At 38.1% G+C, this 26,374-nt stretch overlaps 1 protein-coding gene across 1 annotated transcript; it reads right to left on the bottom strand.

Annotated features, from left to right (window-relative positions):
* Positions 1-345: 345 nt before the first annotated feature.
* LOC140465869 (phosphoethanolamine/phosphocholine phosphatase-like) lies at positions 346-25,144 on the bottom strand. Its single transcript, XM_072561739.1, has 2 exons — positions 25,051-25,144; positions 346-6,638 (listed from the first exon to the last, which is right to left on the bottom strand). The coding sequence occupies exons 1-2, from the start codon at positions 25,060-25,062 to the stop codon at positions 5,871-5,873; spliced, it is 780 nt and encodes a 259-aa protein (XP_072417840.1). The 5' UTR covers positions 25,063-25,144; the 3' UTR covers positions 346-5,870.
* Between the last annotated feature and the right edge of the window lie 1,230 nt (positions 25,145-26,374).

Raw genomic sequence — 26,374 nt, 5'->3', positions numbered from 1 at the left:
CAATTTTTTTAAAAAAGATTCTTCTAAAGGAGGTCTCACTGGGCGGTAGTGCCTGGTCACCAATCACCCTCCCCCTCTTGGCCCAAATGGTCATCGCCACATTCAATTTTTTGATAATGAGAATCAGCAAGTCCAGTTGTGTCCTCTTCTAGCACTCATCATAAGTGCACTTCACCCACAGGATCACTAGATATTATCATTTATCTCATCGCCATTTGTAAATTTTGCCATATATAAATGTATATGAAGGTAAGAATCACACATACACAGATTAAAATGTTTTCCTTAATTTATAGACTGGCTGACAAAGTTGTGCATTACTTAAAAATTCTGAAATGAAATCAATTTGAAGTTAAATCAACTGTGGTTTAATTTAAGTTTTTCCAAACAATTCAAATTATATTCACAATAAATTCTAATACAGCTTAACTGCTCAACTGTTTCAAAGCTAACAACACAAGTTATAATTTTAGATAAATTATTATGGCTGTAGCAAAAGTGAACTTTGCCCATATTGTGGAAATAAGCCAAGCCACAAAGAAATGCCAAAAAAAATTATCAAGGAAATCCACATCTAACTTGTGAACTTCAGAGTTACCCAGAAGCACACATTTCAAATTGATTTGTTGATATCTACTTTATATTTAGTTTTTAAAGCAAGCTAAAAGGTAAAGATTATAACAAAAATACAAGCAAGTGTTCATTTTTACTGTGTCTAGCTAAGGGTTGCACAGTTAAAAGTAAAATTCTATCTTCAAGTTTGCAATAATACACACATCTATTTCTATTTCAATTTTTCAGATGGTATTAATAACCAATGAAAAGCAAATGATTGTCACAAGGTTGGAACTATCATATACTGTTTACAAACGCAAGCTATTAAACCAGACAACTTGAGTGGTCCCCCAATGTCAGTTTATTGTGCAAAGAGAAAATATTACAACCTTTTATTACCATCATAGAAACTACGTGCTAAATTATTACTCACAGCTGCACAATCTATATCATTGAAGTGAAAATTATTCTAGAATAAAACCAAGTTGCATTTTGGTTTGATTGCACTGCCTCCGCTGAGATTCATTGAATAGGAGGTGGAATCGGCACAACTTTAAAAAACAAAATGTATGTTTTAGCAGAACCACCACCACGAAAATTAATTTGTTTTCTTACTAGATCAAGATGGACTCAAGCCCCCTCAAACTGTTAGACAGTGCAAAACAAATTTTCCTGTAAGAAATTTTTAAAAAGCACATTTCTGCAAATATATGCATTACACTCTCAATGCATTCTGAGTTTCAGGGGAACCAGGAAGCTGAAGAGTGTGTAATTTGGCCAGTGTGAGTAAATTTGTCCTCACCTACACTGGCCCTCAAATGTAATTATGTGTTAGCTCTCTGTTGTAATCAAAGAGGGAATCTTTAATAAATTTGTACCTGCACTTCATTTCAAGGATTTTTAAAACAAGGGATTCAGCCATTCATAGGTCATACAGCACAGAAACAGACCCTTTGGTCCAACCAGTCCATGCCGACCATAACTGGACCCACCTCCCTGAGCTTGGCCCATATCCCCTCCTCAACAAACATTTCTTATTCGTGTACTTATCTAAATGTTTTTTTAAATGTTGTAAGCATACCCACATCTGCTACTTTCTCGAATTTCATTCTATATGAAACACTCGCTATGTGAAAAAAATTGCCCCTTGTCTTTTTTCAAGCTTTCTCCTGTCACCTTAAAAAGATGCCTCCTAGTCTTGAAATCCTCCATCTAAGGAAAAAGAAACCTGGCATTCATCTTATCTTTATTCATCATGATTTTGTTAATCTCTAAGGTTACCCTTCAATCCCCTGTGTTCCAGTGAAAAAAGGCCCAGCCTACTGTCCGACATTTACTTTTCATTTAAACCCTTCATTCCTAGTAGCAACCTGGTAAATCACCTCTGAACCCTCTGCAGCTTAATAATATCCTTCCTATAACAGGGTGACCAGAACTAGGCAGAGTACTCCAGGAGAGACCTCACCAATGTCCCGTACAACCTCAAAATAATGTCCCAACTCCTATACTCAATGGTCGAAGCAATGAAGACAAATGTTTGCTGAACACCTTCTTAACCATCCTATCTATGTTTGATGGAAACTTCAAAAAATGTTGTACCTCAACCTCTCGGTCTCTCTGTTCTTCAACATCAGCCAAGGCCCTATTTATAACTGTATAAGTCCTACAATAGCTTGCATTTATCCAAATAAAACTCCATCTACTAAGTCTCCTAAAGGACTCCCTTCCACTCAGACAACAGATCATCAGAGATCCTTTGAAAGTAATTTAACTACAACAACTTGTAATCATAGCATGACAGCAACTGTGTTAAAATCTAGTTATCTGACTGGGAAGTTTACATGAACAGCACCAAAAATTCAAAACTGATGGACTAGGAATTGTGAATTCCTAAGTAGGGGAACATAATAATTCCTCCTTGAGCATTCTGTTCTCCTCGCCCATCCCATCATTGGTAGTTAAGCCTGTGACCCACTGAATCCATCTCTAAACGGACAATTTAGTGCAACACTCTTTTGCATTTTAGCATTAAATGGGCCTGTATTTGATATCTGCAAAGACAAGAATGGTGGAAAACATAATAATATTGAAAACTGTGTCATAATTTAGCACAAACTTAAAAATTACAACACCGAGTTATAGTCCAACAGGTTTATAACTTGATGTTGTGTGATTTTTAACTTTGTCCACTCCACGTTATACTTTAGCACTCATTTCCTTGATGTATCTATAAAAGAAATTCAAGAAGCTTGGCAGCAGGGGCAGGGGGGTAGGAGAGGCGCAAAGTTCTGCAACAGGAACTAAATTCTCATATTCTTTTCTCATTCATTGTCTAAGGTAAAAACCTGTAGTGGCACAGTTTGCTCCCTTAAGCCACAGAAATAATTTCCTGAATTAAAATTTCTAATAACGATAAATTGTTTATCAGCTATGGTCAATAAATAAACCTGACAAATCAACAATAAAACAGTTTAATCAAGAAATAAATGTGTCATGTAGCTATAGCCAAATTAACTCTGCTGCTTCCTGAGATGTAGGGCAATGACATGCTGTAGTTTTTACATTCAGGGTCTCTATCCCATAGCAGGTTCTAATTGCACTGAGGCCACATCCATGCTACTCCAAGATGACCATGCAGGCCTTCCCAGAAGAGTAAACCATAAAGATCACAACATTCCAGGAGCTGTTTTGGTTAGTATGACAAAACCAAATGAATCATTTCACTTTCAATGTATTTCTCTAAATCTCAGTTCTGTGAGCTGACGGATGCTTGAAAAGATGATACAAGACATACGTGTTTATAAAAAGGTGTTAAACAATTTCAGGACAAAGCTTGGACCCCAAAAAAAGTTCAGAGGGATCTGAATTATGTTAACTTGGCTTGGATTAAAATTCATTGAGCCTGGCTGGACGTGGATGCATCAGTCTCTCAGAAATGAAAAGAATGCATATAATTTTATCGCTATTATCTCAAACATAGGTTTCCATGACAACATTGTTTTCCCACAGCAGTCAGATTACCATCGTAACTATTTATGGTTTTATTTATAATGGGCCTTTTCTGTGGAGGGATTTCCTTTATTAACTTCTCAAATGTTATCAATTTATCTCTCTCCCCTCTTCAGGATTGGGGAAGAAAATTGGACAGAGGGTAAAAAGGATTACTGTCCAATTTACGCAGTGACAAATTTTGCACCTCAGTGAGTAATGAGTAACACAGGGTATCAGATGAACAATAGCAGTATTTTAAGATACTAAGACCAACTGCCAAAGAATGCACATACATCTTCACAATTATTTCAAACTAACTAGTTTTAGTCTTGTTGTATTCACACACTTTCACCCTGCAGTGTAACTCTTGGCTCTGACAATGTAGTGCTCTGCATATCTGGTGAAATTATCATTTTAAATAACTTAAAATACATCAATCCCTGGAAGATATATATGGAGTACTATATTTTACAGCTGCAGTTAAAGAGCAAAACTATTTTAATGTCTGAACTTTGACTGATTGTTTTATTTTAGCAGAAGACATCAGTACAATTCAAGACATTTTCGTACTTCGAGTTCAGATCCAGTGTCATTGGTATACATTACGTACTGACACCAGAGTAGCAGCACAGTGCAGTTCATGTTCTTTAAATAATTTATTAGTAATATTTCCTTTCCAATGCAACTTCCAGGTGTTATGTTCCCTGATTTTAGCATTTTCCATAAAGGTCTTGCAGAATTTCTCAGTTAATTTCTTTTGAATCAGCAGAATTATCTAATTGTTTCTTTTCCATATAACGCATCAGCAAGCTTGATAAAAATTTGAAAATTTTCTGATACTCTATTTATTTCTGTTGTAATACAATTGAATGTCATGCAAGTCATTATCCAGTCTAGTACTTGTTTAGATTAACGTTTAGTGAAACTAAACTAGATTTAAAGCAGCAAGATTTTATTTGTGGCTGGAAAACTCTTCTCAGAAGAGCACAGAACTAGGTCCTTTTGTTTCCCTTACATATCAATCACTTGGACTTAAATGTAGGGGACATATAGGGGGAGGTCAAGCCTCATGAAGAAAGCGAGCCCAGAATGGCCAGGCACTTATGGACTGTGGTGTTGAACTTTTAACTATATTTCTTTGTTTTTCTAATTTTCAGTAAGAAGAACTGTAACTTTAAACATTGAGGCTTTTTTTTTACTGTTGACTTTTTTGTCATGTGTACTCAAATACAAAAGTACCAGAGTACAATGAAGAGTGTATAATATTTTTCTGCTTTGTGCCAAAGGTAGTGCATGTAGGTACCTTGTACCTAAGAAGACACCATAAGTGGAGAGTTGTAAACTTTTCATTGTACTCGTGAGTACATGTGATGACAATAAATCTAAACCTCTTGTAGCATGTAATAAGTACCTGGACATTCACGTGAAATCCTGTAACCTGCCATATTATGGATTGAAAGCTGGGAAACAGGAGGAGGCTGAACAGGCTTTTTATGCAGACAGAGACATGGTGGACTGAATGGCCTCCTCTGTCTCCAAACATTTTGTGACAAGTCCCGTTCAAACAAGGAATGCGATAGAAAGCTTAAAATCTTTGAATTATACACCAGTAATCCCAAATCCCTAATGGTTACCCATCCACTATTTAATTAAAGCATCTCACTGGCATTTCTGAGGTGATTCCTTATTTGGGTATTTCAAATAGTTTTTGCATTTAGTTTTGGACGGAGGAAACTTAATGTTTGAGTTAACAAATTATAGAAATGGAAATTGAAGAATTATATTTTATATTTTCCCCTTCAGAAATCTAAATATTGTACCCCTTTCAACATTCCATATTCAGGAAAGATTATAATAATTACCACACACTGATATAAGATGGCTATATTAATCTGTGATGAATAGGTTTGTAAAGCTGAATACATAAACATGTTCCAGATTGTATCTATCATTTTTTAAAACAGAGCTCCTTGAGATTTGAAAGTACAGTGACATATCCTTGAAACAATACCACCATGTCCTGATACAATCTCTCTCCACAAATAATTAGACAAACAGCTCCCAGTAATCTATATATAACAAGAACAGGTGCATTGGTTTCAAAGGCAATCCACATTTAGCATTGGTCACAAATGTTACTGTACATAAAATTACTAGTAATATTGGGTGTGGAAAATAACTGTTAGGCCCTGATTATTTCAGTAAGCATTGAAATCATGCATGTTAACTGTCAAATTTACTCTATTTCTTCCCAAAGAGCATTTAAGTTGCAACCATAAAACGGAAAATCTTCTTGAAGCTCTTTCGTGAATTTGTGAGTGGTACTATTGCCCTGCGCAATCTTGAAGGAAAAGCAGTATATCTTCTGCAGACTCCCATGGAACCACTTGAGCTTGAAATGCAGAGGGTTCTGCCATTTTAATCTCGGAGATCAACCGATGCAAAGGGTAGTTCTTCCTTGGAAAGACGACATCTGTTGCTGTCAAGACTATGGATGGGCAGAAGTCATTGTTGCCATCACCAACGTAGAAGATCTTCTCAAATTCAACTTCTTCACTGCGTTCTTCCAAGTGATCGTGCAGGATCTGTCTTTTGCACATGTTGTTGGGGCACTCCTGACACAGGTGGGAATGGTAAGGATTTATCACAAACGTGTTTGTGCTGTCACGGCATGCAGGATTTGTGTATATTTTCTGGAATACATTGCTTATGCCATTTGCTTGAAGAATGCTATTAATAAAAAAGGTGTTCGCATCGGAGATAATAATGCATTCAAATAAATCTGAAGACTCTCTAAGAAACTGAAATAGGGTTAGCATCTCTTTAGTTAGTGGAGTTTCAGCTAGAATCTTTCTCATGCTTTCTTCCTTGACACCCTTTCCACACAGGTACCGGAGGATCTTGCTCGTATGCTCAGTCCAGCGTCCATCCTCAGGAGGTTGCAGCAATTCTTCTGGAAGATTTTGGTCAGGATTACATTTGAGGATGACATAATCAGAGTTGTGTTGAATGATGGTTTCATCAAAATCAAATACAATCAGAAACTTTTTCATTTTACTATGTAGAGTTATCAGATAACAGGTAAAATGCTTCTGCAAAACAAACAAACAAAAATGCATTTAATTTGTTAAGAGAATGTCAAAAGGCTATTATCATGTGTTGTGTCAGTGGTGCTGGGTCACGTTTCCCATTTACTGTCCTTAATTACGAATCAAATATAAGAAACAATGAAGACCTTGCATTTAGACAGTGCCATTTTTCTACTCTGGATGTTCCAATGTTGTTTCCAGGCAATAAATTCATGTTTAAGTCCACTTTAGTATTGTTTATTGGAAACAAATATAAGAGCTAATTTGCACAGGCAATAGGTCGATCTGTTTGCTGTTGTTGGTTGATGGATAAATATTTTCCCGGTAAATATCCACGCTCTTCAAATTGTGTCAAGGAATCATTTACGTGCACCTGAGCAGAGACCCAGGTGTAATAGCCCATTCAACAAACCGGTTGATTCTGATACTTTCAAACTGCAACCACATATCATGTTATTTTCAGCACTTTTTAGCTGGTCTGGCACATTGAAACAATAATATATTGTTCTGCCAACATCTTACCATCCAGTCCTCTTGCAACTATTTATGGCAAGCGAGCAGTATCAACACTTTAGTAGAAGGGACACAGCAGAGGCAAAAATTAACAAAGGAAACATATTTTTGAGACTAATCGTCCTTCATTGCCTTTCTGAAATAACAGCACATTGCTTGGTATCCTGTCATTAAGTCATCTTTTATTTACTTGTGCACAGTAAATGGACTCTGACCAGCCAGCTAAAAGCCAGTACCTGGAATGAGCAGACTCTCTGAATCCTGTTTATATCTATCAGCCAGGGTTCCCTGATTGACCCATATTACAACCCCAATCAAGGATCTCATGGTCAATGAGATCCAATAGGCCGTCACTGTAATCATTGCACTTTTCCACCACCTCCCCCCACTCCCCCCAACCCCCACCAATTAAAAAGAAATGGCCATTTGGCTTAAAAATATTTTTTAAGTAGAATTTTTGATAAAACTGTTGATAAGTCACAATGGTAAATCTGCTCTGAAGTTCAAAACACAGTAAATATTACATTTTTTTTTAAATTGCAGAGAGTAGAAAAATAACACAATGACTTTATGTATGCATACACACACACACAATATATGGTCCAAGTCACTTTACAGGTACATTAGGTCAGATAATCAAACACAAGCAGGGAGATTTTAAGTAGCCTTCTGTCAGAATCAGAAATGCAGGAGCCTTTAGGGCTCAAATAGATATTTTTTGAATCAACCTATTCATAGATGTTATCTCTGCAGCAGGTGAAATTTGAACCCAGGCTACCTGGTCCCAAAGTAGGAACACTACTACTGCGTCATTGACAGCAATTAATACTCATTACACTTTTTTATTTAAGAACTGCGTTTTTCCAGTGGGTGTTGGTTTCTGCACAGGGAAAGGTGGAAGCTAATATTTGCACTAAAATCCTTGTAAATATCAAAGTCCTTTGCTGTCTATGCCTCATTAGACATACAATGATTTTTATATATATTGATATCAGTTTATGAAATATCTTGAAGGAGGAAGTGAGGTAAAGAGGTGAAAACAATGTCGGAAGGGAACGCCAGACTTTAGGACAGATGCAGAGGGAATCACTAATGGTGCAGCAATTAAAGACTGGAAAGCTCAAGGAGGCCAGGATTAAGGGATGAGAGGTGCCTTGGATGATTGGGTGCTTGTGGCACATTGGTAGTATCCCTACCTGTGAATCAGGAGGCCTAGGTTCAAGTCCCATCTGCTCCAGACGTGTGACAACACATCTCTGAACAGACTTATGAAAAATATCTGACTTGAAGAGTTGTTGGACAGACAGGGCTTTAGAGATAAGAAAAGTTGGGACTTTGGAGAGATTTGAAAATAAGGATGAGAATTTTAAAGTTAAGGTGTTGCTTGACCAGAAGCTAAATATAGGTTAACACACGTGGTATGTATGATGGGTGAACAGAACTTGGTACGGGTTAAGAAACAAGCAGCAGAATATTGGATGAGCTCACATTTATGAATGGTAACATGTGAGTGATCACCTGAAGCATACTGACTTTACATGTCTAAAGTGAACAATGGCAGGAACAAGGGTTTCAGCAGCAGAGGATCTGAGGTAGGGTCTAAAATTGAGCAATGTTATGGAGATGGAAGCATGCAGTCTTAAATGATAGTATTTGCGGTTCAACATGACTCCAAGGTTGTGACTAGTCTGGTATCACCTCAAGCAGCTGCCAGGAAGAAGGATGAAGTCAATAGCTGGAAATTGAGTATTGACGGATATTGAAAACAATAGCTGTATTACCCAACAATCCAGAAAAGCTATAAGGTTTACATTTAATTATTTTTGTTCTTTTTTATTGACAGCGGGCACAAATTTTATTCATTGCTGTTGCAATTTACAATTTAATGTACAACCACATTCAATATGGAAATGTATTTTTAGTTCCTTAAATCAGGTTACTCACTGCTTGCCGAATAGACACTTAAAGTAATAATGAAAACCTTGTGCTATTTTATTAATACAGACTAAGTAGTGCTTATTACAAAAATTATGTTTTAAGAGATGATGAAAATAAAAATTACCATCTAAAACTCTGCTCAATTATATTAATTCATGGAAGATGGTAATGTTTGTGGCGATGCTAGTGACATTGAGTGGAAGTCGAAGCCACAATTGCACATTGAAAAATTAGCACTAGTCCTGAGTGTGCCCAGATTGTTGACTATATCCAAAGGAGAAAAATCACCCCAGTCTGAGTGTCAGACAAGTTGCTTTGGGCTAACACGTAGATCCTCAACATTTCGGTTTGATTTCCAACCTTTTCCAGTTAGATTGCATTACATGAAAAAAAGCCTAAAAAACATCAAATTAGTTAGAGCCATGTTCTTTTGTGGATATAAAATACTGATCTCTGTGCTGTACTTACAGTTTCAACTGTTTATTCTAAAATAAAAGATCATGCTCTAAATCAACTTGGAGTGGTATTGCTACATAATGATTCCACATAACTCCTTTGATTCATGAATAGTTTCTATGGTTGCTTTTTGTTTTCAATATAGTGAGGCAACAAATTGCTATTCTTGTGTTATTAGGAGTCTTTTTTTTCAAAAAAAGTAGAAGGAATCATGATTGATAAAATTGTCTCAATTCTATGCCTATTTAATAAGTGGTTTACTGACAATATTTTGTTAATGACATAAAAAACACAACAGTTCATAGTTATTTTCTTCTCCATTACTACATAAATTCACAACAAATATTTTATTCATTGTGTCCACAAATTATGCATTCTCCCAGAGACATTTGGCAATTTGCCCAGTATTCTATCTAAAAATGTCATATTTTGTCTTACAGCTCCAAATTTATTTTAGGCAATTCTTTTTAAAAGAAAGCAGTTCAGGCAAGAAAAATGGTATAATTGGTGTCCTAGCCTTTAGTTGAAACAAGTGGGTTATAATCCCATTTTATTGCCGTTACCTTCAACGTGTAACCACAGTTCTACAAAACAGGAGGAAAACATTTTTTTGAGAAGTCTGCCTTCCAATTAAGTAGTTGGGAAGCATGCTGGTTTGATCTGATGAGTTCAGTGCAGTTGCCACAATTTTTCTTCATTTATTTGCACTGCAGTTTTATTCTCTTTATATTGGAAGAAGGCAAAGAAAAAATATAATTTTATTCTCTTCCCTACTCCTCTTAACACCCTTGCTGTTGCCATAGTTCACTGACCATTCACTGATCAAAGTAAGTGGAAAGTGCTTTGTTCTTTTCTTTGCAAGAATTGGCAGCACCTAATTTGATAGATATGGATTTAAAGAAGATTCCTTTGGTAAGTATCGGCAATATCATGGGAGAGTTGCCTATCAACTCATTCTAAGTTATGGGAGGTTGAGGAGGATCAGTGATTTAGATTAGATTAGATTCCCTACACCGTGGAAACAGGCTCTTTGGCCCAACAAGTCTACACCGACCCTCCGAAGAGCAACCTACCCAGAGCCATTCCCCTCTGACTAATGCACCTAACACTATGGGCAATTTAGCGTGGCCAATCCACCTAACCTGCACATCTTTGGAGTGTGGGAGGAAACTCGAACACCCGGAGGAAACCCACGCAGACACGGGGAGAATGTGCAAACTCCACACAAACAGTCGCCTGAGGTTGAATCGAACCTCAGACCCTGGTGCTGTGAGGCAGCATTGCTAACCACTGAGCCACCGTGCCACCCCAGCCAATGTAAAATGGCTACAATTTTCCAGCTACATTTTTCATCTAAGATTATAACATGTCCTCAAGTCAATCTGTATCTTATCTAGAAAGAAAAACATTTTGACATAAGATCTTAATATGTCTTAGAAAGGTCTCAAAAAGTGTTACCCATGTGTTAGCCCTTTAAAAGTGCAGTTATTATTACGTAACTAAATGTGCAAGTCAGCCTGTTCACAAGGCTAAAGCTTTCTGCTGGCTTGTGCCCTCACTGAAGTTGGAAAGAAGCACAGAAAAATGATTGAACTTTAAGTGGAAAGTATCATCAACATAAAATAAATTTGTTAGCTTTTGCACTATTTTTTAAAAAAAGTGCCAGAAGCTGATTCACCCCACAAAACTAGCCCCAAACTCAGAGTGAATTAAATCACGTTCTAACCCCTCTTCCCTCAAAATTCTACTCACTCATGGATCTTCAAGGGGGTTCTTAAAATTAATCTGCATTTTTGTTGAAACGGACAGGCACCATTTCGCAAGCTTTAAATTTTTAAATATATACATTTTATATACAGTTATTTTAAAATAATGTTCTGTTATTTATTTAAAATCAGGTTACTCACAAGACTGGATTCTCTTGTTATAAATAGCTTTTTTTTTGTGGTCCATTGTATTAGTATAAAGTGCACTGGGCTATCACTGTAATATATCAATATTTTAATTCAATTACAGGAAAAAAAACTTTTAAAACTCCTATCCAATTGCATTGATCAGGGCAGATTTTTTTGTCTGAAGTCATGAAAAGTAAGTTTGAATGAAGCCAGGTCCATCTTCCAGTATCATTTCAACTCCCTATCAACTCGGTCTTTTAAATAAGAGAGTGTAAGCGCCCATCTGCATTCCTGCTTGTCGAACCACAGCATCCTGCTTCAAATTGCAGCTCTCTCTTAGAATTCTGGCAGATTAATATTTTGAGTAATTCAGGGATAATGTGGACCATTCCCCTTTCAAGGCTCATCTCCAAAGGCAACATGAAACACATGGGCCTTATATCCAGGTAGAAATATTGATTAGCTATCTTCAAGAGTCCAATTCTCACCTTGAAACTAAATGGACAGCGTAAAGCATAACTGCTTGCAACCAGACATGCTTACCTAGCTTCTGTGACCTTGAAGACGCTCATTCAATCCACACAATAAGCACAGCAGCTGCTGCCATTAACTCTTAAGTATAAAGACCCTGCATCTATTTCTCAGGAAAACAAATTTAGTCACCTTCAATTTCTAACAAATAAAATCACCCAAGCTTAGTTTCAGCCAGATTTCAGAACAGGTCGGTCCCTTTCATTTTACTTCACGTTAAAGGCACAATCCAAAACATGTTATTATCCTCATAAAAGTAAAATATTGCACATCTTCCAACTACCAGCTGCTGAAACAGGATCATAAATAAACTACAGCAAAACATGCAACCATTATGTCATCCTGAAGCAAGCATTTCTTTTTAAAATGGAGGCCATTCCAATTTATGGCAAATGCCAAGAATCCAGCTTTATTGACTTCTCGTCCATCTACAGCTATTGTATTTCAGCAGCAAGTATGGCTTTTCCTAGCACCAAATCTATGTTTACCATCATAAAAGAAGCGGAGAAATATCAAAATTAGTTCAAACTAAGGAAAGGAACTACCTATTCCTTCTCCTCAAGGATATACAGACACTACAGATCATGTCAGGACCCCTTTTGAAGAGTTTTGCTTCAGAAGGCAGAGTGTTGCAGATCATCTCTGAAATCTACTGAAAGACCTGAAGCCACAAGTCATTTGTCTGCATCACTGTCTCGGAAATTACAGAGGTCATTACTATCCATACTATCCTGTAGAACACAACATCACCTCAGGTAGTCACAGATCACTAGCCAATGACCAGTATTGACATGCATTCATTAGATCACTGAAGTTCTCCATTGACAATAAGAACGAGACAAGCAGACATCAACTGAGACAGAAAATGATGACAGAAATATATGGAGAGTTGCAAACTGAGAAAGCCAAATACTGTACTGACTGACATACTTTTCCCGACGAAATACTGACTGACATATTTTTACCAACTAAGTCAGCCAATACATGCTTCTGAAGAAATTATCTTTGTTTGAATTTGAGCTTTGCTTTGTGGTGTACTTCAGTGATTAGCGCAGTTGTTAATTTTGTAAAGTTGGTTAATTAGTTATTGTTGGATTTTACTGTAATAATAAAAGGTAGTGAGTGTACCAAATATTAAATTGATTAGATTGTTATAAATAGTAAGGGAGTTCTTCTTTATTCTCATTCTTTTGTTGGGCTCTCTGCAATGACTTCTACTCATCTCCCACCAATGCCACATTTTATTAATTCCTCATTGGTACCTTACTTGCCGGATCATTTCCAAACCAAACAGTATTCTCCCTGTTTCTTACTCTTCTGCTAATTCTCACTAGCTATGGCTTTCTCTTGTACTAGTCTTGGAATTCTCAGAATAAAATTCCTTTGTTTAAATTGGACACAGCAAACCTCCTAATAGAATTAAGGATATTTCAAGTTTGTTCAGATCTATGGTGTCTAAATTCACGTATGTCTAATACAGAAAAATAGCAAACTATTAAGATTTGCTTAACAATCAGGAATGAAAGTCTCCACACTTTTAACTTATCAGGATTAATAGCTGAAGAGTTAAGACACCCCAGAAGATACGGGACATGTTAGAAGATCAATTCAGAGTCAGATTAAACTTGCACATCAATTGATTAAAATTCATGCCTCTTAAACACAAGGCTACAGAATCCATATCTACTTTGATAAGCAGATGCAAGAAAAATCATGTTGTGATCTTTTAGATGATAAGTGAGCAAGCAGAATTTTCAAAATGGTGACCACATCCATACACATGGATGTTTTTCAAAAAGCTTTGCCAGAAAAACAACTATAGTGTCGAAGAACTAGTGAAGCACGAACATAAGTATGAAGCAATCCTCACAGATTGACAAAGCTTACAAGTCACTAATTACAAACTTGATGCTTGACACAATCACTAGAACTCCCACATGTAACAACACGTGAAAGTTGCGTACACCATGGAAATATCCAGCTTTTGATCATTTTTACAAGATACATTAGAAAGGCAGTGCACTAAGGAAAAGGCTGATGCAGCTACAAAAAGCGATATGCCAACCCAAACAAACCATGCACAAGGACTATCTTCAATATATAGTAAAGACCATCTGGCATCTCACTGGATGTATAGAGATGAAGTGACCTGCATATTAGAACTCGAAAATATACACATGGAGACAAAGAGTGGCATGTACATGTATCACACTGTCAATCTCCTAGAAGACATCAATATCATTACACTATTTGAACTTTGGCAATAATTCTAATTAACTGTCCTCAGAAAACCAATGATTGTTTATTACTAACTTATTGACATAGGCACAAGTGACCATATATTATATCTGCGAATTATAAACAACATATACTCTCAAGACAAGAGACAAAAATCAGTAAAGGTAAAACATGCAGCATGTCAGGGGTTACCAATTTCATGTACTGGATCATTTGTATTGGAAAGTACTGTCAAACCACCCAGATATCAGATAATAGAGACAGGCAGATACACCAACACGTGTTACCTCCTACTTGTAACACGCTATGGAATCAGAGATACAACAGAAACCATTGCAGATTATTCAGGAAACACATGCAGAATGAAAGAAGAAAGAAGAACGAACACTTCACTTCCTGTTGAATTAGTGGAGCTAAAATCTCAACTCTCTGACATGTAGAGAGAAATGAAAGCTCAAGGGGAAAACTCTGAACTAACTCAGGTTTAATCCAAACTTGAGAACACCATCTTGATATCAGATATCTCTGCTCAACTCACAAAATGAATTGAGCCCAGGAGGAGAAATAAAGAAAGCAGGTTGAACTCCAAGTTTTGAATCATCAATTCAATAAAAATATTATTAGTTTACAGGAAACAGCTCAGGCTCAGCAGGAACATTTATTGAAACGTTGGCTTGAGCTCAAAGCAAAGAAAAAGCATTGGGGAAAACGACAGACCTACAAAACGTAAAGAGGCAGTGCCCACACAATGAGCTGAAAGTCTTTTCATAAATAAATGCCAGCAATGATGCCTTAATGGAACTACTTGAGTAGGACTTAGAGGAAACTAATGACTGACATGGCAGGTAGGAGAGCTCCAGATTTCAAAGAAAACAAAAAGAAAAGAAAAACGTTAAGAGGCCAGACAGTTATTAGAGTAGGTTACCAATGGGAAAAATATATTTGATCAACAGAAGAATTAAATTAGTTCATGGTTAAACCAGAAGCTCGAAGCTCTTAACAAACAAACCAATAACAGTCAAGAAGATAGGAACCATTCAAAACAGCTTGAGAAAAAAGATAAGTAAATAGCTAATCTGGAGCAAAGTCTGGCAATAGTGTGTCAGGCTCAGAACCTTCTGGAAGAGCAACTACAATCCATGAAAGAAAAACATGACAACACAAGCAATAATAACACTGTGACTCTGAAAATCCACAATACCTCCAGATGATACCACTCTCCCAAAATCTGGATATATAAACAAACATTTACTTTTATTGTAAACAGCTCTATTGAAAAAAGGAGCGGGTGTGAATGGTATATATGTACCTTTCCTTTAAGATAAGTCATTTTGAAAGGTTCCATGTACTGTGTAAATGTACGATGTTGCAAACACTGGAATCAGTTGGCTTGTTGTAATGTCTGTTTTATAACTTATAATGTGTTTTACTGTTTTAAATAAATTAATCCACATGGTTGATCAATTCCTAATGATCAATTGAACATCATAATTAATATAACTACTATTAGCAACAAGTCATATATCTAGAGCTATAATAAACTTCACCTTATCTTGTCCTTGTTCATAGTGTCGAAATCACTCATCTCTTGGTGCAGTATATTATAGACCAGACCAAACCCACTCAAAATATATTAAGATGGTCTAGACCCTAAACTTTTATTTCAAATGTGAAGTGTTGTGTTCCAGATGCAATTCAACTGGTCAAACTACTAGATTTGAAGCAAAACACACTTTATTCATACACCTGGAGCATCGGAAGCTGAGGGGTGACCTTATAGAGGTTTACAAAATTATGAGGAGCATGGATAGGATAAATAGACAAAGTCTTTTCCCTGGGGTGGGGGAGTCCAGACCTAGAGGGCATTGGTTTAGAGTGAGAGGGGAAAGATATGAAAGAGACCGAAGGGGCAACCTTTTCACTCAGAGGGTGGTACATGTATGGAATGAGCTGCCAGAGGAAGTGGTGGAGGCTGGTATAATTGCAATATTTAAGAGGCATTTGGATGGGTGTATGAATAGGAAGGGTTTGGAGGGATATGGGCCGGATGCTGGCAGGTGGGACTAGATTGGGCTGGAACATCTGGTCGGCATGGACGGGTTGGACCGAAGGGTCCGTTTCCATGCTGTACACATCTATGACTCTACGACATAGTTAAAAAATAACAAAAAGAAGAAAATAAAGAAAATTGGCTTAGCTGTAACACTATTGAAATGATTTATCAAATAATAGATACAGTAACTAACTGATCCAATATAGTAACATTCAATAAACAGCCTTTTAACAAAGGAAAATTCAGAAAACCAGATTGTTTCACACGCAACTCTCATGGTAGGAGGAGAACCCCAGCTTTTAACTGTGACCGAAAGATGAAAAAACAGCTTCCACATCTTTAAGATCCCAGCAGCAACTGCGACTAAAAAACTAAAACAAAACCCCAAAAATCCTGGATCTGTGGGAGCTTGACTATACCCATTTAGGCTGCTTGGATCGTTCCATCTTTAAAAAAAGACCTCAAGGCCTCACAAACTGTTTACTCAAGTGACTTTGCACAGATTGTTTGGCGCCTCTGTCTTAAGACCTCCCTTAAAAAAAAGATTAAAAATAGATCTCAAAGGCATAGTATCATCACAAGCAATAAAAAAAACAACCCCTGTTCTTTCTTGGATTTTAAAAATTGGTGACATTGTTTTAAAAAGTGTTAGCCAGACCCTGATCTTTCTTATAAAGTGTTGGTGCTCTTTCCCAATTAACAGTTGATGTTGCTTGCTAGAAAATGAAAGTAGCCTTTGAAAGAACCACACAGGAAGAGAAAAGGATCTTACAGCTTGCAAGTTGAATTGGTGCTTGATAGAGGAAATATATTCTTTTAATTATTTCAAAAGAACTGTTATTTTCATAGGAGAAATAAGAGGGTTACTTATTCATTAGAAGGTAAGAAGATAAATGGGGTAGAGGAGCAGAGATACCTAAGATTCTGTGCATAAACTGTTAAAAGAACTAACAAAGTTGATCAGGCTCGGAGATGAGCCAAAGTACTAAGGTTTATAAGAATAGAATGCAAAACTAGAAAAGTGCTGTTAATAACCTTGTTTAGACCACCTGTGGAGTTTTATAAAGTGTCCTGGTCTCTTTGCTGCAGAAAAGATACTGAAAAACTTGCGAGAATATGGAAAAAATTTACAAAAATGTTAGTAGAATTTGGAGGGCACAACTGTCAGGCAAGATTGAAGAGGTTGGAGACCATTTCTATGAGAATGTCAATACTTACTAGAGGACTGGGGTAATTCATTACATTTATAGAGTTCAAGAGGATGGATGGGGGGGAAACTGATTCTACTTGTGCGAGTGACCAGAATGATGCAATAAGAGCAGCTGACAGTTTAAAGAAATAATTTAAGAGTAAATCTTTAAAAGAGTAAAAAGAATGCAGTGATTGTAATAGTAATTAAAGAACAGCTTCATGCATCCATAAAGGGGAAAAGGAATCAAGAGATGTGAGAGCAGGATAAGAAGAGGCAATTATGGCATAAGGTGGCTTATGTGGAGTATGAAAGGTAAATTCGCCACACTCCCAGCAGACCATGGGGCTGCTCTCTCATTAGAGGGAGACAATTGAGGTTGGTTTAACCTGAGGGTCATCATGCCTCAAGAGAGGGGATACTTTGAAAAGGAGAGTCCTTCACGGCAGTGTCAGCCAGTGTGGAGATTGAACCCATGCTATTGACATCACTTTGCATCATAAACCTATGAATTAATGACTCAGCAAAACAATAAGCAATAAGATATATGTCAATATTGTTCCTTCATCAGGAGCTTCCAGCACCAGTTTTCCTCAGACACTGATGCATCTTGAACCAGAGGCTTCAATTGCATAAAGGCCAACCTACTAGGTCAGAAGTTGTTTAGAAAAGAAAGTGAGGACTGCAGATGCTGGAGATCAGAGCTGAAAATGTGTTGCTGGAAAAGCGCAGCAGGTTAGGCAGCATCCAGGGAGCAGGAGGATCGACGTTTCGGGCATTAGCCCTTCTTCAGGAATGAGGAAAGTGTGTCCAGCAGGCTAAGATAAAAGGTAGGGAGGAGGGACTTGGGGGAGGGGCATTGGGAATGCGATAGGTGGAAGGAGGTCAAGGTGAGGGTGATAGGCTGGAGTGGGGTGGGGGCGGAAAGGTCAGGAAGAATTTGTTTAGCATTGCACTAAGTAAAGTTCACCAACATTGGCAGAAAATAATTGACTAGAGTTGACTTAGTATACTAACTTGCTTATCGGGATCTAAACACTAAATTGACGCAGTACTAATTTTAAACAATGCTTTACTTGAAAGAATAAGTAGGCTTAACATACCAGAACTGGGTCATTTACTGACTACTGGCAACCCTTTATTAGGGAACTTAAAGAAAGTAGCTTATGTGTGACACAATCAGCTGAGTGGATGTTGGAAATACAACCTGACAACATTTCTATGCTCTGAGTGAAATGGAAATATCAGCCACAGGGAATTTGTAATAGCTCTGATCAAAAGCAACACATCAAATGGATGTTTCCCTTTCTCTTGGGGCAAACATTAATGTGTGTGAATGTATGTAAGAGAGTAGCGAGGGTGGGGGTTGATGCGCAAAAAAATTTCCATCAAAGATGATATGGCAGAGCCAATCTTTACATTTAATTGCAATGCATCAGGGTGTGTGTGACAGGAACTCCCTTGGGAGAAGAACCTTGTCACTTTCGACATGATTAAATGGTCAATTACAATGATGTTAACATAGCTTTTACTATTTAATTTTAACAATTTCACTGGGTCAAATTTTACAGTGAAAGCAAGGCAAGAACATAACTGCAATTAGCAATGCTTAAAACGTGATGTGAGAAAAAGATGGATGACACATTGGCTTGCACCAGGGACCAGGTTCAATTCCATCCTCGGGCAATTGTATGTGTGGAGTTTGCACATTCTCAGTGTCTGCGTGGATTTCCTCTGGGTGCTCCAGTCCCCTCCCATAGTCCAAACATGTGTGGGTTAGGTGGATTGGCCATGCTAAATTGTCTATAGTGTCCAGGGACGTGGAGGCTACGTCGGTTAGCCATGGGAAATGCAGCGTTACAGGGATAGGGTAGGGGGATGGGTCTGGATGAGATGTTCTTTGGTGTGGACTTGATGGGCCAAAGAGCCTGCTTCCACACTGTAGGGAATCTAGGATTCTACAGTAACCCTCATTCTCTTGTCAGACACTTGCAGGTCTTGTGGGAGACAAATGGCATAATTTAGAACTGTTCAGGCAAGAGAGTGTTTTAAGTGATTATATGTCAATCGTTACTGACGTCAGGTCAACATGAGTGAGTGCTTTGTTCCCTGTGACCACCTGACATTTACTCCTGTGATCAGATAGTAACGAGGCCCCCAGGTCTCCATCTCTCAAACTGACAAACACACAAACTGTCAATGGTCTGAGCTCCAACCTGCGCAGCTATTCATTCAGACATGGCTAGGTGGCCAACTCTTTGCCTCTCCCTTGTGTTGTGTGTGATGCTTTTGAACAAGCACAGTAATCTTGCAGTAGGAATAATGTGAATTGTTAAAACATAGAATACAGAAAAAAATGTAGAAATAAAGAAACTGACTGGTGATATTTTATTTATTTCCAGTAGCACCATCCATCACAGACCATCAATTTTAATTCTGTAGTTTAACCTTCTTACAAACAATATTAACAGTGCTTTTATACCATTACTTTTTAAATCAATGATCATCCAAAATGCCACTGGTTTGAACTAAAAATGCATAATGTGCCTGTATTTCTAGTTCTTTATAGGGAAGAGATATAGCAGAGCCTTCAGGGGCTATTTGGAGTCTATAACCATGTGGAGGAAACACAATTCATTGGATAATCTGGGAAATATTTAATCTTCCCTTTTCATGCTAGGCAAAGACAATCATCCAAATATTAAAAATCATCTGACTGAGAAGTAGACTTCAATGCAAGTGACTGCTAGTCAGGTTTGCTCACCACATTGTTTTGAGTCTACAATCTGTAGCACAACAGTACACTAAAACAATTGCCTACAGTTAGAACAAAAACTCTCAGGTCAAAGTCAATGTTGACCAATTACTACATTTCATAACCTACCTTAAGTGTTCCAGCTGCTTCTCAATTAATTTATTTATCAATTCAACTGGGACTTTAAAGCATAAAGTAAAATAAAGAAAGAAAATTAATGAACATAGGATTAGTCCATCAATGACTCAAAGAGGAAGTTAAAATCACATAACACCATGCTATAGTCCTACAGGTTTATTTGGAAGCACTAGCTTTCGGAGCGCTGCTCCTTCATCAGGTGGTTGTGGTTTATCAGATCCTGATGAAGGAGCGTCGCTCCAAAAGGTAGTGCTTCCAATTAAACCTGTTGGACTATAACCTGGTGTTGTGAGATTTTTAAATTTGTACACCCCAGTCCAACAGCAGCATCTCCAAATCAAAGAGGAAGGAACCAACATTTTGTTGTGTAAAACCTTCAATACCCAGAGTAAAAAGAAATTTCAACTGATTGCAATAGTTTCAAGTTGGTGACTTCCAGTACTTGTGGCTTTTTTACTCTTCAAGAAAATTTTATGCCACATAAAGCAACCCTGTTATGGCTCATCACAGAAAATGTTTTAGTCACATGTAGGCATCAATATTTGTGGAAGATACTGATATCTACATAATCTGCCATTCATCTTGGAAAATCTAAAGAGGACTATGTATACGTTCAAGAAAGAACCTTTCTTTAGCAGTTTTATGGATTGTTGCCAAACTATTTTGCCAGAAGACTTGGGAATGAGTCCAGAACAATGATAGAGAGAGACCTGCCTTATCTCCATAATTTCAGCAAAAGCACAAAGATCATTTCTAAATGTAGTTCATCAAAAATCAGGATAAAATTGCATGTCTTCTGTGTGTAATAAGATAATTAAATTTTATGGCACTTCCTGATTTTGAGACTTGCCACAGTAAGTTCTTTGCACATAATGAACTGCTAAACAATTGCATGGGGAGGGTTCAATTTCTTAAGGATATTGACAAATATTGCCTCCAAGATGAACAATTTCATGGTATTATTCAGATAACGTTTGAGGGAAATTAGGTATACATTAATGCAGTGCTGACTCCATTACCTATTTTTTCGGGGTCATTCTAGTTTTTCTCGACTTTAGGAGAATGAAAAGAGGAGCTATTGCCATAGACAAGAAGTGTCACAATAATTATTTGACAGCTTCGCACATTTGGAATTGATGAGATCTTTGGCTCCTGGGTGAGTTTGCCGATCAGGTTTCTTGCATTTTATAGATGACAAGAAACCCAGCTAGGAGGATACCTTTTCTTCAAGGTACCTTGAGGAAGATGCCATTCTAAATGTCAAATAGAATGATAAACTTCTTATAACAAAATCAAACAAAAAAGAATAAAAAGTTATTACAGTGAGGAGGGACTCCAGAGCAAGGAATATATTCAAGATGGAGCTCTGAGTATACTAGACAGCATTAAGATTCCCACTGCTAATGTTAGCAGTGGCTGGAGCTACAGAATGAAGTCAAACACTTGCTTCATATTCTACAGGACAGTTTTAAAACTAAACATAGGGTCATAGAGATGTACAGCAAAGAAACAGACCCTTTGGTCCAACTCGTTCATGCCAACCAGATATACCACCCTAATCTAGTCCCACTTGCCAGTACCCGGCCCATATCCCTCCAAACCCTTCCTATTCATATACCCATTCAGATGCCTTTTAAGTGTTGCAATTGTATTAGCCTTCACCACTTCCTCTGGCAGCTCATTCCATACACATACCACCCTCTGCATGAAAACGTTGCCCCTTAGGTCTCTTTTATATCTTTTCCCCTCTCACCCTAAACCTATGCCCTCTAGTTCTGGACTCCCCGACCCCAGGGAAACGAATTTGTCCATTTACCCTATCCATGCCCCTCATGATTTTATAAACCTCTAACGTCACCCGTCAGCCTCCGACGCTCCAGGGAAAACAGCCCCAGCGTATTCAACTGCTCCCTGTAGCTCGAACCCTCCAAACCTGGCAACATCCTTGTAAATCTTTTCTGAACCCTTTCAGGTTTCACAACATCCTTCCGATAGGAGCCCAGAATTGCACACAATGTTCCAAAAGTGGCCTCACCAATGTCCTGTACAGCCGCAACAGGGAACAATAAATCAACAGTTCTGTTGTTTCTGGTTCTATGCAAATAACACAGGCTAATTCCACGTTAAGGGTGTGGCACTGAAATAAATGGAACACCTTCTTGAAAGCATTCAAACACACTAAAAGTGAGCAATAAATTAATGTTTTTAAAAGAAAACACTGGTTTAGATTATTTTGTTGCAGTTTATAGTGTGGGGGAATCATTGTTAAAACCTCGGTTTGTTCATCCCTGGGATTTTGTCAACAAAGTAACTTTTTATGACTGTACAAACTTCACAAAGTCATCAAACTGTCTTATTGAGCAGGAGTGTTGCACAAGGCAACATAACAATCCAACCACACCAAAGCAGCAGACAGTTAATTCTAACTACTGAAGATTAACTGTCTCACAAATAGTTAAAACTCAAAAACAAAGAACTGTGGGTGGTGGAAATCATAAACAAAAACAGAAACTATTGAAAAAAAACAATAGGTCTAGCAGCATCTGTGGAGAGAAAGCAGAGTTAACATTTCGGGACCAGTGACATTTCTTCAGAAGTGGAGTTCAGACTGCTGAGTTTTTCCAGCAATTTCTTGTTTTGTTTCCGTCAAATTGAAGTTGAGCAATGCAAGCTTCACTTCCAGAATAGATATAAAACCATTAATGCAAAATCTTATGGCACAGGAGTCCATTCTGACCATAATAATTGTCAGATCTTTGAGGGCTATTCATTTAGATTCATAAACCTATTGTTTCCCTTTTTATTTATAGAATACGTTAAAGTATGTATAGACTTTTTTTGAACACCACTATTAAATCTTTTTATTCTATCATTTTCAGGTAGCGTGTTCCAATTCTTAACAACTTATACAATAAAAACTTTTTATGCTTCATTTTCCTCCAGGTCTTTTCACCTATTATCTATAATCTGTGTTTTCAAGTCACTGACACAGCATGTCAGTGGAAATATTATGCAGGGCCCTGTTCTTTTGAAGCAGAAACAATGTGTACAAACTGAGCACGTTTCAACAAAATACTGGTAGTAATTCTCTGGCTCATTTCCCAGGGCAATGCCATGACTAACCAAGAGTCAACTTGGCTAGTATATATTTAAAGGAAGCTTGGTAGTTAACCATCAGTCAACATACAGTGATAAGAAAAAGATTTAAAATGGGTCTGAGGGGCAACGTTTTGACACAGAAGGTAATTCTCTTCTCACACTGGATTTTTGTTTCGCTTTTACATTGGTGTTTCTTGCAAATCGTCCAGATGAATGAAAGACAAAAAGCTTTGATCAATGTCTTTTTTCATCAGTGCCGACTACTTCATATATTATGATATATGTGGACACTTATGTTAATTCTTTTTTATAACCAAAAATTCCATGGATTCTTCCCTTTCTATGGAAGAAAGTTATGCACTACAATTCTAATTGACATTTAGTGGACTGCTTGAAATTACACAGGAACGTATCCACCTGGAGCACAGCTCCTTATGTTACTGGAAATAAATTGCTAGAGATTAGAGAAATACACAAATGGATTATTGAAGAATTATCCTACAGCTGTTTCGAATAAAGTGAGGGTTCAGTGCAAAAGGGTGCTGGGATTGGGGGAAGATTTGACATCGACAACAAAAAGGGTGACATGGTGACTTAATGACTAACACAGCTCCTCAAAGTGCCAAGGACCTGGGTTTGATTCCACCCTTGAACGACTGACTGCTTGCTATGCAGTTTGCGCAATCTCCCCGTGTCTGCGTGAGTTTCCTCCCGCAGTCCAAGGATGTGCAGGTTAGGTGGATTGGGAATGCTAAATTGCCCACAGTGGACATGCTAGGTGGATTAGCTATGGGAACTGGAGGGTTACAGGGATACGGGAGGTGGGTCTGGGTGAAATGCCTTTGAAAGGTCGGTGTGGACTGGATGGGCCAAATGGCCTGTTCTATCACTCACTCCACTCAGCATCAAATCAACAGCCCAACTCTGGTGTGAGTACCGCGGAATCGTGGGGAGGTTTTGTTTCTAAAACATTAAAAGCCCGGAACCGGCTTGTCGCCGTGGGGGAATCCTTCACATTGAGCATTGAGCTGGCATCTGCGCAGTCTGCCTCTCAGAATCCGCGACTGACATTGCAGCTTCCTTCCAGTTTGTCTTTGTGATAAATTGTCAGGCAGTGGAAGGGAGAAGGCAGAAGAAGGCGCGACCGGAATACTTCACCAATTCACTCGTTTATGTCATTCGTTAAAAAGCTTCCGATGGATGGGGAGAATTTGCGCGGAATCATTGTAACTGTTACACAAATGAACGTCAATGCAGGAATTCTGTTAACCTTGAAGATAGAAACTTTAAACATCTTCCCACACCCCGCATCCACTGTTCTGGGAACTGACCTTCAAATCTGCCAACAAATATCTCTACCGGCCAATCCTTCAGCCCAGCAAAACCAAACTGATGAGATTCGGGTGAAAAATCCTTTCTGTTTTTTTATATAAAGAAAAGCACCTCAGCTGGAGTGTCATTGACACAAAGGAAAACAGTTTGAATTGAACAGTGAGATCTCCGCTTGCTCCTACCTCCCGCGGAGCAGAGACATTTCCTTACCGCGTATTCAAAAGAAATGTGTGAAACCACGGCGATTGAATAGGGAGAGGGAGAGGGAGAGAACATACATACACTGGCATGGAAGGTTCCTCTGACCTAACCTCTTGCACCGAGCGCCTGTCAAAGATGTAACAGTGATACTTCCAGGAAGCGGGTTCGAGGAAACTGCTTATTTCAGGAGGCGGGGTTTTCTTTTGTGACGCGCCCAGGAACATAACCAATAGGAATCCCAACAACTGAGAGACAAGTGACTTGGGGACAGAAGGTGGAGCTACCGCGGGGTGCGGGTTTGTTACAGACAATCCTTCCCTTTGACTCATCACTTAAGCCCACAGCCGCTTGAACAAACCCAGAGAAATTCAGCATCTGTGGGGAGAGAAACAGACATTGACGTCTCACACCCCTCACCTTCAAGCAGAGACTAAGCACCGTGATTCCAGGTTTCTCCAGCTAGGGGAAACAACCTGTCAGCATCTTCACTCCTGATGAAGGAAGGGTTCCTGCCCGCAACGTCGATTCTCCTGCCCCTCGGATGCTGCCTGACCTGCTGTGCTTTTCCAGCACCACACTCTCGACTCTGATCTCCAGCATCTGCAGCCCTCACTTTCTCTCAGCATCCACAGTCAAGCCCTCTCAAAACCAATGGGGCCTGTTCCCATTTTCCTAAACGTATAAAAATAGGCCCAATCTACTTCTTCTCTCCTCATAGGACAACGCCAATCAACCTTAGATAGAGGATTAGTGGTGCTGGAAGAGCACAGCAGTTCAGGCAGCATCCAAGTAGCTTCGAAATCGACGTTTCGGGCAAAAGCCCTGCTAATATTTCCTTCCTGTGATATAGGGACTATATTGGTAGTCCAGATATGGTCGTAATAAATTCCTATACAATTGCAGTAAGATTTCCTTGTTCTTTTACTCTAACTCCCTTGTTGGAAAGCTAACATAGAATTTTCCTTGTGGTGCAGTGGTATTGACCCTTTGTCTGAGCTAGGAGCTCTGAGTTCAATTACCACTTACTCCAGAGGTATATAATAACAACGCAGAAACCAATTAATTAGAAAATATATACAATTTTCTTTAATTATTTACCATACCTCCTTAGCAGCTTTGTATTTCTTGTACGGGACATCCAAAACTCTGATTGCCAACATATGCTGATTTCTCACAATTTACATCAAACTCCAAAATTATTTTCCCTTATCAAAGTGATCAGATCTCACATTTTGGAAAGAACATGTTAATGATTGAATGCTCTTCTGTTGTCAAGTATTATTTCTCTAAAGTCATATATTTTTGTCTCGTAAAAATATGACTCACTTTAAATCCAAGATGAATTATTGCTCCACAACATATTGACAAAATAATATGTACACCAAGATTACGAACACAAGT

Source organism: Chiloscyllium punctatum, chromosome 42 (genome assembly GCF_047496795.1).
Source record: "Chiloscyllium punctatum isolate Juve2018m chromosome 42, sChiPun1.3, whole genome shotgun sequence".
NCBI lineage: Eukaryota > Metazoa > Chordata > Chondrichthyes > Orectolobiformes > Hemiscylliidae > Chiloscyllium > Chiloscyllium punctatum.
Note: the sequence above shows the minus strand (reverse complement) of the source record. Positions and strands in the feature narration are given on the sequence as shown.